The 16,933-nt window shown below is 44.3% G+C and overlaps 1 protein-coding gene across 1 annotated transcript in view; it reads right to left on the bottom strand.

Annotated features, from left to right (window-relative positions):
• Rtkn2 (rhotekin 2) overlaps window positions 1-16,933 on the bottom strand; it is a 61,168-nt gene that overhangs the window by 10,969 nt on the left and 33,266 nt on the right. Inside the window, exons 7-9 of the mRNA XM_005360147.3 lie at window positions 12,308-12,402; window positions 6,829-6,935; window positions 5,793-5,924 (exon numbers count right to left, since the gene is read on the bottom strand). Of these exons, the coding sequence (XP_005360204.1) occupies window positions 5,793-5,924; window positions 6,829-6,935; window positions 12,308-12,402 (334 nt within the window). The remainder of the gene's footprint in view (window positions 1-5,792; window positions 5,925-6,828; window positions 6,936-12,307; window positions 12,403-16,933) is intronic.

The raw sequence follows: 16,933 nt of genomic DNA, 5'->3' as shown, positions 1-16,933 counted from the left end.
TGTCAAGTGTTAAAGTCCACTCAAGCTGCTTGTTGTACTGGTGACATCAAAGTAGGCTGAGCCCTGTCCTCCTCCAAAGATGAAATCATAAGAAAACAGCAGGGTAGATTTCAGAACTTATATCCTAAACATTGCAAGGACAGGCAGTCAATCACTCCAGCAGGGTGATCATACCTTGGCTCTATGCCGTTTAGCAGCTCTGAATGCTTGGGACAGGGTTGAAGAATCAGAAGAGGACCAAATCATTTACTAAAATTATGAAGCCTTCACTGATTTTGAAGGAGAAAAAAAGATTGATTTCAGCTGTAGCCTAAATGATAATCAGATCCAGAAGTTGGAAAAATACTAATTGAGTCTTCGGCTATTGAAAAATTGCTAATTCAGAATGTCAAAGAGTGATTAGGCCTTTGAAGGCAAGATCAGCACCAATAGATGAATGGATACAAAATAGTCAATATTGGGTCTCATACTTATGATACTTGGATAGGAGGAGTGATTTCTAAAAGTTTTAATAAAAATCAAAAGGCTAGATGTTTGAACTGTGGTAAACCAAGTCATCTGAAAAGGGACTCTAGGCAAGGCATTTTCTAGGAACGTTTTTTCTAGAGCTAATCCAAAAAGAAAGCCCCAGGTTTCTGGTGTATGCGGGTGTGGCAAAGGCTGGCACTGGAGAGTAATGAATGCAGATCAACATGAGACAGGCAAGGTAACCCTTTGCCATCACAAAACACCTTAGGGGGCCTCTTGCAAGCTACTTGTTGAATTTGGTTCAATCACTCCCTGCCACCACTGGGGAAACTCCTCCACAGAGTAATTAAAAGACTTAATACCTGTTGTGAAAAACCATAAATGACAGAACAACTTCAGTAGGTTAAAAAAAAAATTAAGGAGAGACCATAAAACAAGTATTTTGGCAACTTCTATAAGCGATCAGAAACCAAAGCTAAAAATACAAATAAATGGCATTGTGATTGAAGGTTTACTAGACACAGGCACGGATTTAACAATAATTCCACCAAAATCTTGGCATCCAGATTGGCCTCTTCAAGAGGTAAATGATCAGGTTTTAGGGATTGGAACTTTCTCTCAGGTAAAACAAAGTGCAAGATGGGTCGAGTGTATCGAGCCAGGAGGACAGACAGGAAAATTAAAACCATATGTGGCTGGCGGAGCAATGAGTTTATGGAGCTGTGATTTGTTGCAGCAATGGAAGACACAGATTAACATCCCCCTAATCTCAGAAACAAATGAGAAGCTAACACATGCTTCTGAGAAAGATACTAAAAGGTATTATCAGGAACAGTCACTGAGTGTTCTTTCAGAGGCACCAACAGCCCTACCTTTAAAAGGGTTAACTGACAAACCCACGTGGGTGGAACAATGGCCTCTGACATCAGGAAATTTACAGACACTAGAACAGCTGGTACAGAAGCAGCCAAATGATCAATTGAAGAATCAACCAGTCCCTTGGAATTCTCCTGGATATGTCATTAAAAAGAAATCTAGAAAATGGAGAATGATAACAGACTTAAGAGCCGTAAATAAGGTGATCTGGCCAATGGGCTCCTTAGAGCCTGGAATTACTCTGCATTCTCTGTTATCTATAGGATGGTCTATTAGAGTGATTGATTTAAAAAGACTGCTTTTTTTTCTTAAAAAACTAAACCTTTACAAGAATAGGAGAAAAACTTGCCTTCACAGTGCCTACTTATATTTCCCAGCCTGTTTTTATCAGTAGAAAATTTTCCACAAGGGAAGTTAAACAGCCCTACCCTGTATTAATATTTTGTACAACAACCATTGGAAATAATTTGTAAACAGCTTCCTTAATCTATAATTTTCCATTATATGGATGACATCTTACTAGGTGATTCAGACTCAGATACCTTAGAAAACATGTTTGAAGAGGTAAAGAAAATTTTGCCTTGCTGGGGACTACGAATTGCTCCTGAAAAAATACAAAAAGGAGATTCTATTAACTACCTAGGATATAAAAGAGATTACCAAAAAAATTCAACCATAGAAAGTACAAATCAGAAGAGATCAAGTACAAACTCTTAGTGATTTTCAAAAATTGCTGGGAGGTATTAACTGGCTACAGACCACAGTTGGACTGACAACTCAAAAACTAAGTAATTTATTTCAAATCTTACAAGGTCATAAGAACTTAAATAGTCCAAGAAAATTATCAGTTGAGGTTGACAGACAATTGGCTTTGGTAGAAGAGAAAGTACAGGATGTACACATATGTGATTGCTTGGATCCAGGGCTTGATTGCATCCTGGTCATACTACCTTCTTTGTATTCTTCTACAGGAATTTTTATGCAGGGACAAGATAATATCTTAAAATGGATATTTTTTTCTTACCACACAAACAGATTAAAACATGAAAGATCTATGTAGAAAAGGTTTCTGAATTGATTCTGAAGGAAAAATTGAGACTTTGTGAATTATCAGGAACAGAAATCGTGGTACCTTTCACTAATGCTGAATTTCCATCATTATGAGCAGAAAATGAATATTGGGAAAGAGCTTGAAGTAATTTCTTGGGAGAGATTAACAAATACCCTAAAAGAGATTTTCTTTGATTAAAAACACTAATTGGATTCTTCTTCACATTGTACGAGGAATACCAATTTCTGGAGCCCGTACGTTTTATACTAACGCAAATAAATCAGGAAAGGCAGGTTATAAGTCAGTGAACTGGCTCAAAGCCCTCATGATTCTGTTCATATATTAGAGCTATATGCTATTCTCATTGTATTAGATTTTCCAGAACCTCTTAATATAGTTACTTTCAATATGCAGAAAGTTGTTTTACATATTGAAACCACCGAACATATTCCAGATGATTCAGAATTAACTTTGCTATTTATTCAATTACAAGAAATAATCAGAAATAGAAACCATCCCTTGTGTATACCACATATCAGATCCCATATATGTGTCTACCAGGCCCTTTAGTACAAGGTAAAAACGAAACTGATCAGCTATTGGTGGGAAATGAACTGGAAGCCTCAGAATTTCCTAAGAAATACCATGTTAATAGCAAAGGCTTGAAGAAAGATATTGTTTTTTATTACATGGCAATAAGCCAAGGAAGTTATAAGGCCACGTCATACTTGTTCTTCGAATAACAAGTTCCACTACCTGCGGGAAGTCACCCAAAGGGCGCTCAAAGAAATGAAATTTGGGAAATGGGTGTGTTTCACTTTGCAGAGTTTAGAAAACATGTCACACGCTCTGTGGTAACTGGGCTTTCTAAAATTCCTGATAAATACAATAGTTAAAAGCATTTTCAAAATAATTCAATATAATCTATCACACCACACCGGTGAACTAGAGTTATTGATTGGTTCAGCAGATACATTATTGAGATGACTGATGTATAGGAGGGTGCTAACCAGATAGTCATGAGGACAAGAACTCAGTGCCCAGTACACAGCTGAGTGTCCCGTAAGCGCCTGGAACTCTAGCCCCAAAGGATCGGATGCCTTCCAACATCATGACTGCACACAAGCACAAACATGGGTACACAAGCTCAAAAGTGAGCACGCACGCGTGTACTCCCCCACACATACACACTAAATAAAATCTAAAGCCTACCATTTGTTTAGACTACATTTTATCTTGGTTTATGACTCCATCTTCTATGGGACAAAACAAAAGGAAATCTTGGCAGAATTCCATTTTTTTTTTACCACACAGCTATTGAATGCAAACCAACTTAAACACATAATCATCTGCAGTGTATCTCTAGTCAAAATTACTTAATCTGAATGTAACAAACCAATTAGTCACATACACCTCCCTCCCAAACATGGCCTGAACTAAGTAAAAAAAAAAAAACATGTCAGTGTCACAAAAGAAAAACAAAGGCAGGATAGAACATGATTAGATAAAGGACTGGGTGCCTAAAAGGGCTTGGACCAAAGAAGTAAATCAATGAAAATTAGATATGTCAGGGACACTGGGGCAACCCGCTGTGTGTACAGCAATACACTGTCAGAAACAAACTTCCTACAAGTGATGTTGTTATGGTTTTACACAAAAGTACCCTTGATGTTCGGAGAAAGATGCTGTTTGCAACTGATCTTCAAATGATGCAGAAAATAAAACAATAATCAGGAGAAAGCACATTAACAGCAGAACACTCAAAGTACAGATGAAAAGGAGTTCCGCCTGGCCAAGGGCATAGGTGGCTAGCGTGCTGTCTCAACCTTTGTGGGAATTTTCCCAAGTACTAAGAGGTTAAAGAGAACACCATATGAGCAAAACAAAAATACAAAGTTGGCAAATAATGAAAAATTATATGAAGTCTTCATTAATAAAATTATATATTCCATAAACCCAATTTTCTAAACCAAGATAAATTCATTATGTTTTAATATTGAGGCATTACTTATTTATACTCTTAAAGAATAGCCCTAAACTTTACTTTTTTAATTAAAACTTTATTATGAAGAGCTTGCGAATAAAAACATTAAATTAAGTGGACTTAACTATGCAATAAAATGTCTTGCTACAGAATTCCCTGTGGGGTAAAAACCAAAAATTTCTCAAGATGGGATAGACAATAAGACTGCTGGAAAAGATGACAGAACGGAATTCAAGTCCACACAGATCAGAAGGAAAACACAAATGCCACCCCTTCAAGAACTAGGCTGCTGTGTGAAATCACAGGTGACTTCATGCTCCTCTCCAGAGCAGGGCATGGACAGCTGGACAGATGTGGCGGCTCCCATCCGGCCACACAGTGCAGCTCCCCCTCTCTACGGGGAAGTATGGAAACATATAAAAACAACTGGAACTTGGCTACAGAAACATCACTGGACGAATTCTAGGGAAGGGTGCTGTCAGGAGAGGGTGGGGCACAGTAAACACGACCCTTGGCAAGAGATAAAGTTCAGACTGCCTGAAGAACGGTCTATCCTGTGCTCACTCAGGTCCCTGCAGAATTTATGCCAAGGATGTGTAACTGGGTCGCAACACTGCTTTGTTGCCACGGACCTGGATAAAACCCGGTGGCAGAGCTTCGGTGGAAAGGTGGAAGTTCAGCAAACACCCTCACCTGCTCAAAGGGCACTGCCAGTCTTTCCTGGCTGGCAGAGGTCTGGACAACTGTCCATTCATCCCACAGGTAACAAGAAATGCATAGGTCTTTCTACGAACTCATTTGAATATTAACTAGAAAGAATAATGCCATAACACAGGCTGATGATATACATTTGTCCCTTAAATTCACAAACATATACCTTTTAAGAAAAACTTTCGAAGTCTATTTATTCCTTTGCCTCTATGTGTATGTCATGTGTATGCCTGTGCCTTTAAGAGGTCAGAAGAGGGTATGGGATCCCCTGGAGTTGGAGTGACAGGTGGTTGGTGAGTTGCATGATGTGACTGCTGGGAACTGAACTCAGACCCTCTACAGATGGCAGAAAGCCATCCCAACCAATCATCTAAGTCTCCAGCTCCCACAAATACCAATGTGGGGTCTGGGCTGCAAAAGCTGTCTGCTAGCATGCATTTCCACCATGATGTGTTCTTAGGGAAGAGATGGTGTTCTGCCCCATCAATAACCCCTAGCACGCAAAGAAAGAACGTTCAGTTAGTAAGGCATCTGCCTCCACGGTCCTTTCCTCCATTCCCTGTGACTCCACGGATGTCAAGAACATACGTCAACACAAGCGTCATGCACCGCCGTGCCCTTGGGAATGCAGCATCTAAAATGTCTGGGCCATGGCTCAGCGGTGCGGTGCTTATCACAGAAGAGCAGGCCGCTCACGCTCACCTTGTCAATGGAAACCACCAGAGTGGGCTCCACCTTCGCTTCAATCTCTTCTGGTCCGTAAAAACAGTGGAGTTTACCCCCTCTCAGAGCACAGTACAGCCTTCTCCAGCCAACCAGACCTTTTACTGTTTGCTGGAAATTAAAAAAAAAAAGTCAAGAAACCATCAATCTAAGTCACTACCACCTCGACTCTAATCTCAGCTCGGTTTTTAGATAATCAGTTAAGGCTTCAGAACTTTTAAAATGTGACGGAATTAGCCATTCATTGGCTTGACAGTAAGGCTGAGCACCCCAAATCCAAGAGCGGGGAAGTCTAGAATTCTCAGAAGCATTAGGCAAAATGAAGGTAATTATTACCACACAATTTTACACACACAAAATCATAAATCAACACAGATTTGGGAAAGCTAGCCTATTAAAATCTAGTGCTTAGAATTGCACAGCAATTCATCAAAGGGCCCAGGGAAATTATAAAAATAACTCTCTCTGTACTGAAAATAATTCCCCTTCACTTCTTTCAGAACACTAGAAAACGGTGACTACCTGCTAAGAATGCAAATTTTCTTTCCTCCTAATGGAATCTTTTAGAAAAAAAGAAGCTATTGATTCATCGAAGCCCACGATTAATTATTTACTGAATATAAATAACTCTGGCTATAAATAAATCAGGAGTAAGTGGTACAGAGGCAGCTCTCGAAGCCCAGAGGCTCAAACTGCGCCAAACGCAGGCTGCCAGAGGGGCCTTTATGGGAAAGGTGCTGGGCAGCCAAAGTCGGTTTCCACGCGACAACCGTTGCCAGGGTCCTGTGCCTGTGGGACGGACGACCCGAGGGAACTGGAGAGGCAGCTCTGCAGTCAGCCAGACTCCAGGAGGCCCTCTTCAGTAGCCGCTCTTCCCACCCCACACCTTCCGCAGCTCATGTCCGGTAAACGGTACAAAGGCTAACACTTCCAGAAAGGCCGCTGGAGCAAGTGCCTGCATCGTAGGTGTCTGATTAGCACTCCGCAGCTGAAGGATAGATGTGAGGTCCTCTACCTGCTCATTAAGGAATCCCGCAAATGCATCTTCGGCCATACAAGCAGGCTGGGCCACTAACCGGCAGCACACGTTGCCATACAAGGGGAGCCAAAAGGAACAGTCCTCTGGTTAAGGAAGAGAGGGAGGGGGGGAAAAAAAAACAAGTGATAAATATACATTTAAGATTGTTACGCATTCCAGAGTTTTCCTTTCTATGTTTCTTTCCCTTTATACAATAACATTTTAAAAGTTTTACATAGTGGCTCATCTACCTCAATTCTGTAATACTAAAGGATACAGGAGAGTGTGGAGAAGCTGGGGCAGGCCCCGACCAAGAGTGTGGTCAACTGGAGGAATGGTGGCAGAATAGCGACCTTTCGTCTCCTGACTTCAGAAGTAATCGTTCAAGGGAATTCTTCGGAGTTTAATAGAAAATAGTCTAATAAAAGTGACTTGTGGTCACCAAATTTCACTTCTTGCTCTAATTTTCACTATAATTAGCAAGGTGTGCCTCTAAGTGGAACATTATTTCACCCGAGTTAACAAGTAATCACAAGCCATGAGAAGCAGCCTCCAGTGTGAGCCTGCGTGTGCAGGCAGGAAAGGAACTGTGAGGTCTGCGCCCAGCGATGGCATCAACAGGATGAAGAAGGGGAGGGAGGGGGAAGGAGGAAAGGAGGAGGAGGACTGGGGGAGAAGGAGAGGGAAGAGGAGAGAGAGGAGGAGGAGGACCACCAGCATCAGACATCAAGAGTTTCAGCAAGCTGGCTAAGGGGAGTTCACACCAAGGCAGAGCTTAGATACAGGTCTGTCTAGCCCAAAAAAAAGCAGAAAGAGAGGTGTGCACATCCCTGAAGTGAAGCCACGAAGGGTGCCCAGGTGTCAGGAGACACAACCAAGCCAAATAAAGAGTGACCATGTTCCACGGGCTGCCCAGCCACGGGGAGCAGCGAGAAGACTCCGTGAAGCAGTGGCTGACCAGCGTGGGAGCACTAAGCTAAAGGGAGGAGAAACCAAGGCTCCCCCATCAGGAATGGAGTGGGCTGGAATATTCCAGGATATTCCAGGGGGCAAGAATATGCTCCCAGAGAGGCCTTAAAACGACACGAAGCCTCTTGAATAGCTACGTCTGCAACAAATGCAACACCCCGCTGAACAAGGATGTCGGCACAACGCGATGCTCTGACTGACAGGAAAGGAACCAGCCCCCAACAGGCAGAGAGCAGAGCCAGAAAGACACACTTGAGTCACATAACGAGCCAACACCCGGCAAACACAGAGGAGGGCAAGCCTACTTCACCAGCGGTTCTCTCTGAAGATGCCAAGTTGGTGAGAGTCAAGAGGGAGACTTAGGAACAGAGCAGAGGCCCTGCAGCCTTTGGACAGAACACCCCCAGAGCAGGGCAAGAGGCATGGAGTCTGCACACTAGAAAGGGCCTCACGTGCTGAGGCGGCTGGTGGCGATGACGAGGCCAAACGGCTCAACAGAATTTAACACACGCTACGATTCTTGGGGTTTGTAAAGCATGCGGTAAGCAACTTGGTATCATGTGTTTGTGTGCAAGGGGGAAGATCGAATGAACCTGCAAGTTTCTTGTTAGTTTGAGATTATTTTTAAAAGTCCTTTCAGAAAGGGACAGAAACCTACAAGATGGCATTCCTTTGGTGCAGGACACAGTACAGCAGTAGGCATATCCCTTCTACCCATACGGAAGGAAAGCATGGGTAATTAATTTACTCTGGGCATTGGGGTGTAAACAAATATCCGGCACATGCTGTCACGTCAGGCTGTCTCACATCGACAAGGATTGTAGGATGCTCACTACACCCTGATAACTAGCTGTTGGCTGCAATCACTATTTACTTAGGGCCTTAGGAACCCTGAAAAAATACTGGTTTGGATAAAAATACAGTTACTTAGTGTTCTAGTTGGCTTTCTGTTGCTGTGCTAAGCACCACGACCAAAAGCAATTCGGAGCGGAAAGGCTCGTTGCAGCTTACACTTCCTGGTGCTGGCCCATTGCTGAGGGAACTCAGAGCAGAAACCCGGAGGAACACTGCTTACCAGCGTGCTCTCTGGCTTCTGCTCAGCTCGGTTTCTTATACAGCCCGGACCCACCTACCCGCCTAGGGATGGTACTACCCACAGTGGGCCAAGCCTTCCTTTATCAATTAGCAATCAAGAAGATGCTCGACCAACATGCACACAGGCTAATCTGAGGGAGGCAACTTTTCAGTGAGGTTCTCTCTCTCTCTCTCTCTCTCTCTCTCTCTCTCTCTCTCTCTTTTCCTAGGTCTGTAAAGATGATAGTAGAACCAGGACACTGGGCATATACTAAGATACATGGCAGCCGAAGTTTAGTAATCAGTCAGGGGGAAAAAACCAGCCTAAATAAAGAACAGAAACGAAAACTAAAATGGATTCAAAACTTGCCTATGCGTCAGCCTACTTTAGACTACCACCTTCCGGGACAAATCCAATCTTTTTATTAAGACCTCAGTAAAGGAGACCTGGGAGGATACACACACCTACACAAAGCACAGTGATTCCACAGTGCACAGACAAAGAAACAAGTGGGAGTCACCTTTCCTAAAACAAGCAGTAAACAAAATAAATACTCAACACAGCCAAGTGTCTCAGAAACACATAAATTTTGTATATAGGAATTTCAAATTTATGAATGGCTGATGTTGTAAATATCTGTAAGTTGCTTACTTTTAAGTTAGAATGTAATTCCTCAAGACACAGAATCATAAATGATTAGGTTCTCAGACAAGTCCATAAAGTTTGTGCAATCAATAATGTATTTGAACGTGACACACCACAACTAATCATGTGCATCTCATAAGATGAGTTCAGATTTCACACGAGGGAGGGAAAATCCTTCCTTTCTGCAGTCTCCTTGAGGGGCGATGCCAGACACAGAATCCCTTCCTGTAGCATCCTTGAGAAGGGATGCTGGGTGCAAAATCCATTCCTATAGCATCCTCGAGAGGGGTTGCTGGATGTAGAATCCCTGTCACATCCTGGAAAGGGGATGCAGATGTAGAATTCCTTCCTGCAACATCCTTGAGAGGAGATGCTGGATATAGTATCCCTTCCTGTCATATTCTGGAAAGGGGATGCGGATGTAGAAGCCCTTCCTGCAGCAGCTTTGAGAGGGGCTGCTGGATGCAGAATCCCATCCTGTAGCATCCGAGGATGCAGATGTTTGGTCGCCAGCTCCACATACTCAACCATCACCTGCGATTTCTTACCAAGGCTTCGATAACTCCAGATTACTGAGGAACAGAAGAGTCACAGCTTCTCTGTGCCTCTTGCAAAGAAGAGGACCTCCGGGACACTCACTCAACATCTGAGCACGAATTCTACACTTAAAAAGGCCACCTCTCTCAGGCAGAGTCGTCATGTGTGAAATGCGTGCATGGCATCGACCATGAGCCTGGCACATGCCAACTGCCTCCGATTATATCCCAGGGCAGCCTCACTCCCGTAGTCCACTCTGTCCACGTGGCAAGGCTACTCTCAATCCTAGTGCCCAAAACATTTGTCAAAATACTTCATCATTCCTTTCTAGCCAAAGGGCGCACGAGGACGGGATGGACAGGAAGTGAAAGTGCCAACGATGGCTCATAAAAATGGCTTTCAAAAGTGAAGTCAAAACTGCCAGCCCCCAAAGACATGAAAGTCGAGTAGTCCCTACGGACACATGGAACATGGGGTAAGACCAGGTCAAGAGACGAAGCCCGAAGTATCCTGTGATATTTAAAAACAAACAGAATTATGTTCTACATCAAGAACACACCGATTACGGGAATGGAGTCCGACTATTCTAAAGCTTTTACGCTGTCTGGGGAAAAGAGAAAACAGGCTCTTTCTGTTTACTTTGGTGATTACAAATTTAAGGGTAATTTCCACGATATTACAACATATTGTGTAATTTTACCAACAGAGGAAAATTTGAATGATAAAAGTAATTACCCCTTGTTTGAAGAGGCAGGCCTATAACATGAAAAAATGCATGTTTTGAAGTAAAAGTAAAAACGCGGTTTAAAAATTATGTACAACAACAAAGGCTCAAATTAGACAAAGCAAAATCGAATAGCCAAGAAGACTGGAATGCAGAACTTGACTTGTCCATACCTCCTGCCACACAGACTATGCACACTCACCATTAATAGCAAATTATTAGCATGCTAGTAAATAAGGCAAATGGGGCTATTTCGAGAATGAGCATTAAAATAGAGACGATAAAAAGACGTCAATACGAGAGATAAGATTGGGGGCAGACAGAACTGCAGGAGCCGTGTGATATAAAGTATTGAAGGAGATTCCGTGCTCATAAAACTCATATCCAGGCCGAGTCCACAAGGACTTGTGAAAATACTTTCTGGAAATGACTCAAGACACAGGAAAGCAGAGCCTGCAGCTACCTGAAGACAACTCCGTTGTAGGGGCGCGGCAGCGCACAATATGGGGGAGCAAACGCCCACCACCAAGAGGACTTAACTCCGTTGTAGGGGCGTGGCAGCGCACAATATGGGGGAGCAAACGCCCACCACAGAGGACTTAACACCTTTGTGCACACACGGTCCAAATCCTAGCATCTGGGGAGGGACCTACAGATGGCAGAGCCATGAAAGACCAGCAGGGAAGCAAACACAACCCATGTTGGGACTTCCACACCCACTGTTCCTAGGGGACGTGCTACCAGTGAGAAGAGCTGTGTAGAGATTCCCCTTAAAAAGGTTAAATCACATGTTTCACAGCCCATCACCTTCCCTCTATTTTTGGTAAATTTTATTACAACTTTGCAAAGTGACCATGAAATCGCCCATCCCAGGAGCATCGGGGCCTCTGGCCTTTACAGCCAGAAAGCACGAGGTAGCTATACACACTTCCATTCCCTTTCCTCTAGGAAATGGATGAGCGTGGAACTCAGCTCCGTACCCAACACTGCTCTGTATTTCCCACCCCGGGTACAGCTGGCACCGCGCTCACAGACCTTCCCTACCGCCCGAGCTTCTTAGACACATTCCCATAGATTCCTTTCAGAAAAAAAATAAAACAACCAAAACACTGAAATTAGCGTTACTATCCAGGCGGGAGTTAAAATGAACAGAAGCCTGTTTCCTCCGTGCCCTCACTTTCTATCAGCAGAAGGCGTGGCTTGTCCTGTTCGTTAACTTTAAACCCAGACACATCCGACTGTCAGCCAGCAGAACAGAGAATCATCAACTCTGAGTCACAGAGAAAAGGGCACGGGAACACTTCAATTCTTTCTATTGGGAGTCAGGGTTAGCCACGACAGCAACAAGAACCCTTTATCTTTCTCCTCTGGGGAAGAGAGACACAGGGTGGAGAAAACCCAGACTCGACCATGTGTACATTTGTAAAGCCAATATCCCCTCCAGGGGAGCACGCTAAAATTAGGAGTCACCGTCACCACAGGCACACACCCAACACACGTGATTAAATCACACACAGAGTACTCACCATTGCCGTGAACAGATAGATTATGGGTCTTGAAGCAGTTTCCCACACTTTCCAAGGTCAGGGTGGCATGAGCTAGCAGATGGTACTTCGCACCCCTGAGAACGAGATAGAAGGCATCCTTAAGTATTCTTACATGCTGTCTCTATGAGGTCAGCCATTCAAGTGTCCAGCAAAATGAAAACAACAAACAACCTGTTCTTAGAGAATAGGGCTAATGACTCGGACGACATTTCTCTAAACACACACAAGAGGCCCCAACCAATGGCGAAGCCATGTTGAACATTTCCCAGGGTAAAGCGACCACAAAAAGGTACCATCTAATGTTTACGGCTAGGAGAACTGACCACCATGAAAACAAATCTGGGGTTGTGGGTTCGGAACAGAGGAACACTGCCTGGGGCAAGGAGGATATAGAAGCTTGCACAACTGCCAAGCGGAGCAGGGGGCAGCAGCTGTTGAGAAGAAGAATAATACAGTGGTTCCTCCAAAAACTAGGAAAAAGAGACCATCCCAGGGAGATCCAGCAGTTGGGCTTCTGGACACACACCCACAAGGACGGAAAAGAAGGACGGGAATAAACACGTGAGCACTATGTTCACAGAGTCATTACTTTATAAGACCTGAAAGGCTGAAAAACTTAAGTGTCTATCTGAAGTGCTGATAGTGGCCGCTCATGAATCTACTGATATTTTAATTATCATCTGCCACCCCATAGTCCCTCAGTCGGCACCCTGCTGGCTACTTAAACCGCGGACCTGGTGGGGGTCTCACGCCTCAGCTCTGCTCCGGTCACAATATATAGGTTTATGAAGTCTCTCTTGTTCTATTTATCAATAAGACTTGGGGTTCAAAGGCTGGGGTGAAAATCTACTAGCTCAGAGGCTGAGTAGTAACTAGCTGGCCTTGCTTTTTGGCCACAACACACCATGAGACACATCTCTTGCATCGTTCTAGAACCAAGAGAGCTCAAACTCTAGTCCCCACCCTTTCCTTCCTGTGCATCTTCTCTATCCAAATTGTTGGCTACTCTATGGTCAGTTTCCACCTAGGAATGGATAAATGGCATCTACCTACCTATCAATCTACCAACCATCTATCCAAAGATTGTAAAGAATTATCCAACCTTCAAAAGAAAGCAAATTCTGACACATTTTACACACATACAACATGGATGACCTGTGAAAACATGATGCTAAGTGAACTATTTCTGTCACAGAAGGACACATCTCATACGAGTTCACTTCATTCCAAGCGTCAGAAGCAGTCAGATCCTTGGGTAGCAGAACAATGGCGGTGAGAGGCCGAGTAGGGTAAAGCAAGGGGCAGGGGTGTTAGTACTGAAGGGGTACAGCATTTCAGCTCAGGAAGATGAAGAAGTAGTAGAGACAGTTGGTGGGGATGGTCACCCAGAATAGCAAAGTAAATCTACCTTATACCCCTCAACTGTGTTCTCAAAAACTGCTAAGACAGTCAATTTAAGTCACATACAATCTGACATAATATGAAAAAGCTCAGCTATACAAGACACACACGATGGTACACCCCATGTTCTCGGCATGTTGGACGCAGAGCCAAAGACTGTGATCCTGAACTCCATGGTAGGGTCTCCCCATCCTCACATTTATATAACATGATGACAGATTTATATCCAATACACATTATTAATCAATTTAGCATCCTTATCGCTTTATATTTTGGCAATTAGAAAAACCTGTAAGCTTTTTAATAACACAGATGTCTCAATGAAGGGTCTCTGTTTGCTCTAAGCACATTTACTCAATCCCTATAATGTGTTAGCTAAGTCTTGTGCTAGGTGATGGGCATTCAGTTGTCAGTAAGATCCAGTGTTATGTTCTGGTGCAGGTAGGAGCGGAAAAAAAAGGGAACAGACAGCAACAAACACAAATAACATCCCAGCAACTTCTAGCGGTGCTAAAACCTTTGCTATGACAGGAACAAAGGTAAGAAGTGCCATGCTAAGAAGGTAAAAGCGTCTCCGCGTCTCCGAGGAAGCAGCACTGACGCAGTCACAGAGAGGTCTCAGGGCTGGAGAGATGGCTCGGCAGGGAAATGACTTGGCGTGCCGGCATCAGGACCCATGTGAAAATCAAGCAGCCCATGTCTGTACAGTGGGATCGCCCTTCTGTACGCTGCGAATAGATGTTGCTCTCATTGGCTGAGAATAAAAGCTGCTCGGACCTATGCCAAGGCAGAATATAGCTAGGCGGGAAAGCTAAACTGAATATAGGGAGAAAGAAGGACAGAGTGGGGCTGGGGGAAGGACACAAGGCAGGTGCCCAAGAAACAAGATGCCAGAAGACTGGTGACGCCACAGCCACATGGCCATACACAGATTAGTAGAAATGGGTTAATTTAAGTGTAAGAGCTAGTTAGTAATATGCCTAAACTATAGGCCAAATATTTTCTAATTAATATTAATATTAATAATCTGAGCGATTATTTCAAAGCGGCAGTGGGACAGAGAGAGAGGGAGAGAGAGAGAGAGAGAGAGAGAGAGAGAGAGAGAGAGAGAGGGAGGAATCCCCGTTTATACCTCTGCACTGGGTGGGAGAGAAGGGTGGATCCCTGGAGGTCACTGGCCAGTCATGCTACCTGAATGGGGAGCCACCACGATGGGTGAGCTCCAGGTTGAGTGACAGACCCCAAAATGAGGTGAAGAGTGATCCAGAGACACCCAGTATTCACCTTTGGCTGTGAGAAATGCACGGAACGCATGCATGCATACATATTCCAGACCTGGATGAGCAAATGATTCCAGAAACTGAGGAGACATGGCCTGCGCAGGGAGAGCTGGGAAAGCAACTTCAACGCCAAAAGGAAAGCAGAAGTGTGGCTGGTACCCGTGGGGGCAGGCCGAGGCTGGACATGCAGGCAGAGGTCAGAAGGCACTGGGCTTCGTGAGGCCCAGAAGGAGGGTGGGTTGAAGTCTATGAGGAAGGGGAAATCACCGCAAGTTGAGAGGTGGATAATAAAACCTAGAACTAACTGGACTTTCCAGGGCAAAGACCCTCTTTAACCAAACCCTAGCCAGGCTTCTCCGGAGCCTTCTGTTGAACTGGGTCTCAACCTGGGCCTACATAGGCTGCGTGAAGAACTGCACACTGGTCCCAGCCCACCTCTACAGACGGGTGGGTCCCTGTCTCCCAGTCTGTTTGGACAGCCTCACTTGCTGATGTCCCAGCTGGTAAAACCAGGTAAGCTGCACCCAGACCCACTCGGGACTCCCCTTGGGGCTGTGTGGCATTTCCACGTCCACAACTCTGAGCCCTAGCTTGTCACCCCCCCCCCCGCGCCCCTTCCTGCCCCCTTTCAAACCCCTCAATATAAATTAGAGTGGAGAACCATTCTTGCTGGCTTCTGCTCCCTGAGCAAGAGTAAACTGTTAGCACCTGCCTTGACCACTTTATTTCCTGACAGCTTTGTCTGACAAACGCAATCTCCTTCCTTCCGGCTGTGGACTTGAAAGGTCTGGCGTTTCTACCCGCAGCGTGGGGAGCGGAGGCTGTCCGGTCTCACAACAAGCACACTTGCCGGAATTCTTAGAAAATATGGCGATGAAGTTAGTAAATAATTATAGAAACTGAATTTGGGACTGGGGTAGTGTGGCTCAGTGGTAAAGTTGTTTGCCGAGTGTATTCAATGCCCGGAACAGGACCAAAAGAAAAAAGAAAATCCACATAAATAACAACTGTATTTTCTATGCCAGTAACCTCAGTTTTATGAGTTTTCGTGGTTTTAATATTTTTCTCTTTAAGTGCTGAGGAGTATGTTAAGGGTACGTGTGTGCACACAGACCCCGGATAACCCGGGGAAAAGACAGGTCTGATGGGAATCTTTCACTGTGTCAGGTGACGTTTCACAAACTTAGCTCCCACTAAATCTTTGATGGGATCTCTATAATAATAATATGCACACGTTTAGCAAGCACATAGCATTCTTTACTGGAATCTCTGCAATAAAAATGTGCACACAGCAAGCATACAAGGACGCATGCACGTCCTCTAAAATAAAAGGATGTTCCAAAGAAGGTTTTCCAACAAAATCTCTTTTTTAAAAAAAATATGTTTTAAGTTTTGTGTGTGTGAGTGTTTTGCCTGCATGTATGTCTGTGCAGCACATGCATGCCTGGTGCCCACAGAGGCCAGAAGGGGGCATCAGATCTCCTGGAGCTAGGGTTGCAGATGGCTGTGAGCTGCCTCGTGGGTGTTAGGCATTGAACCAGGGTCCTCTGCAAGAGCAGCCAGTGCTCTGAACCGCTGAGCCTTTGCTCCAGCCCCTCCCTCGGCTTTTCATTTTGTATAATCCTTACGGACCGACCAGACTAATTTTTAGCACACAGTGTTTCAGGTTAAACTTTATATAGGAAAACTTGTTATTTTTATTTCCATATTTCAACCTGACAACGTCATCAGTGTGAGGCCTGAGTACAGTTCTAACGGGTCTGAACAGGACATCAGATTTACACACTTAGGTCACTGTGAATCATATCACCACTACTGAAGCCACTAACCTCATGCTCTGTGTGAGTCAGTCTGCTAGCATTGCCTGCTCCATGTGGGCTAGCCTCTGCTAGCACTGCCTGCTCCATGTGGGCTAGCCTCTGCT

This window comes from Microtus ochrogaster, linkage group LG2 (assembly GCF_000317375.1).
Source record: "Microtus ochrogaster isolate Prairie Vole_2 linkage group LG2, MicOch1.0, whole genome shotgun sequence".
In the NCBI taxonomy this organism is placed as follows: Eukaryota; Metazoa; Chordata; class Mammalia; order Rodentia; family Cricetidae; genus Microtus; species Microtus ochrogaster.
Note: the sequence above shows the minus strand (reverse complement) of the source record. Positions and strands in the feature narration are given on the sequence as shown.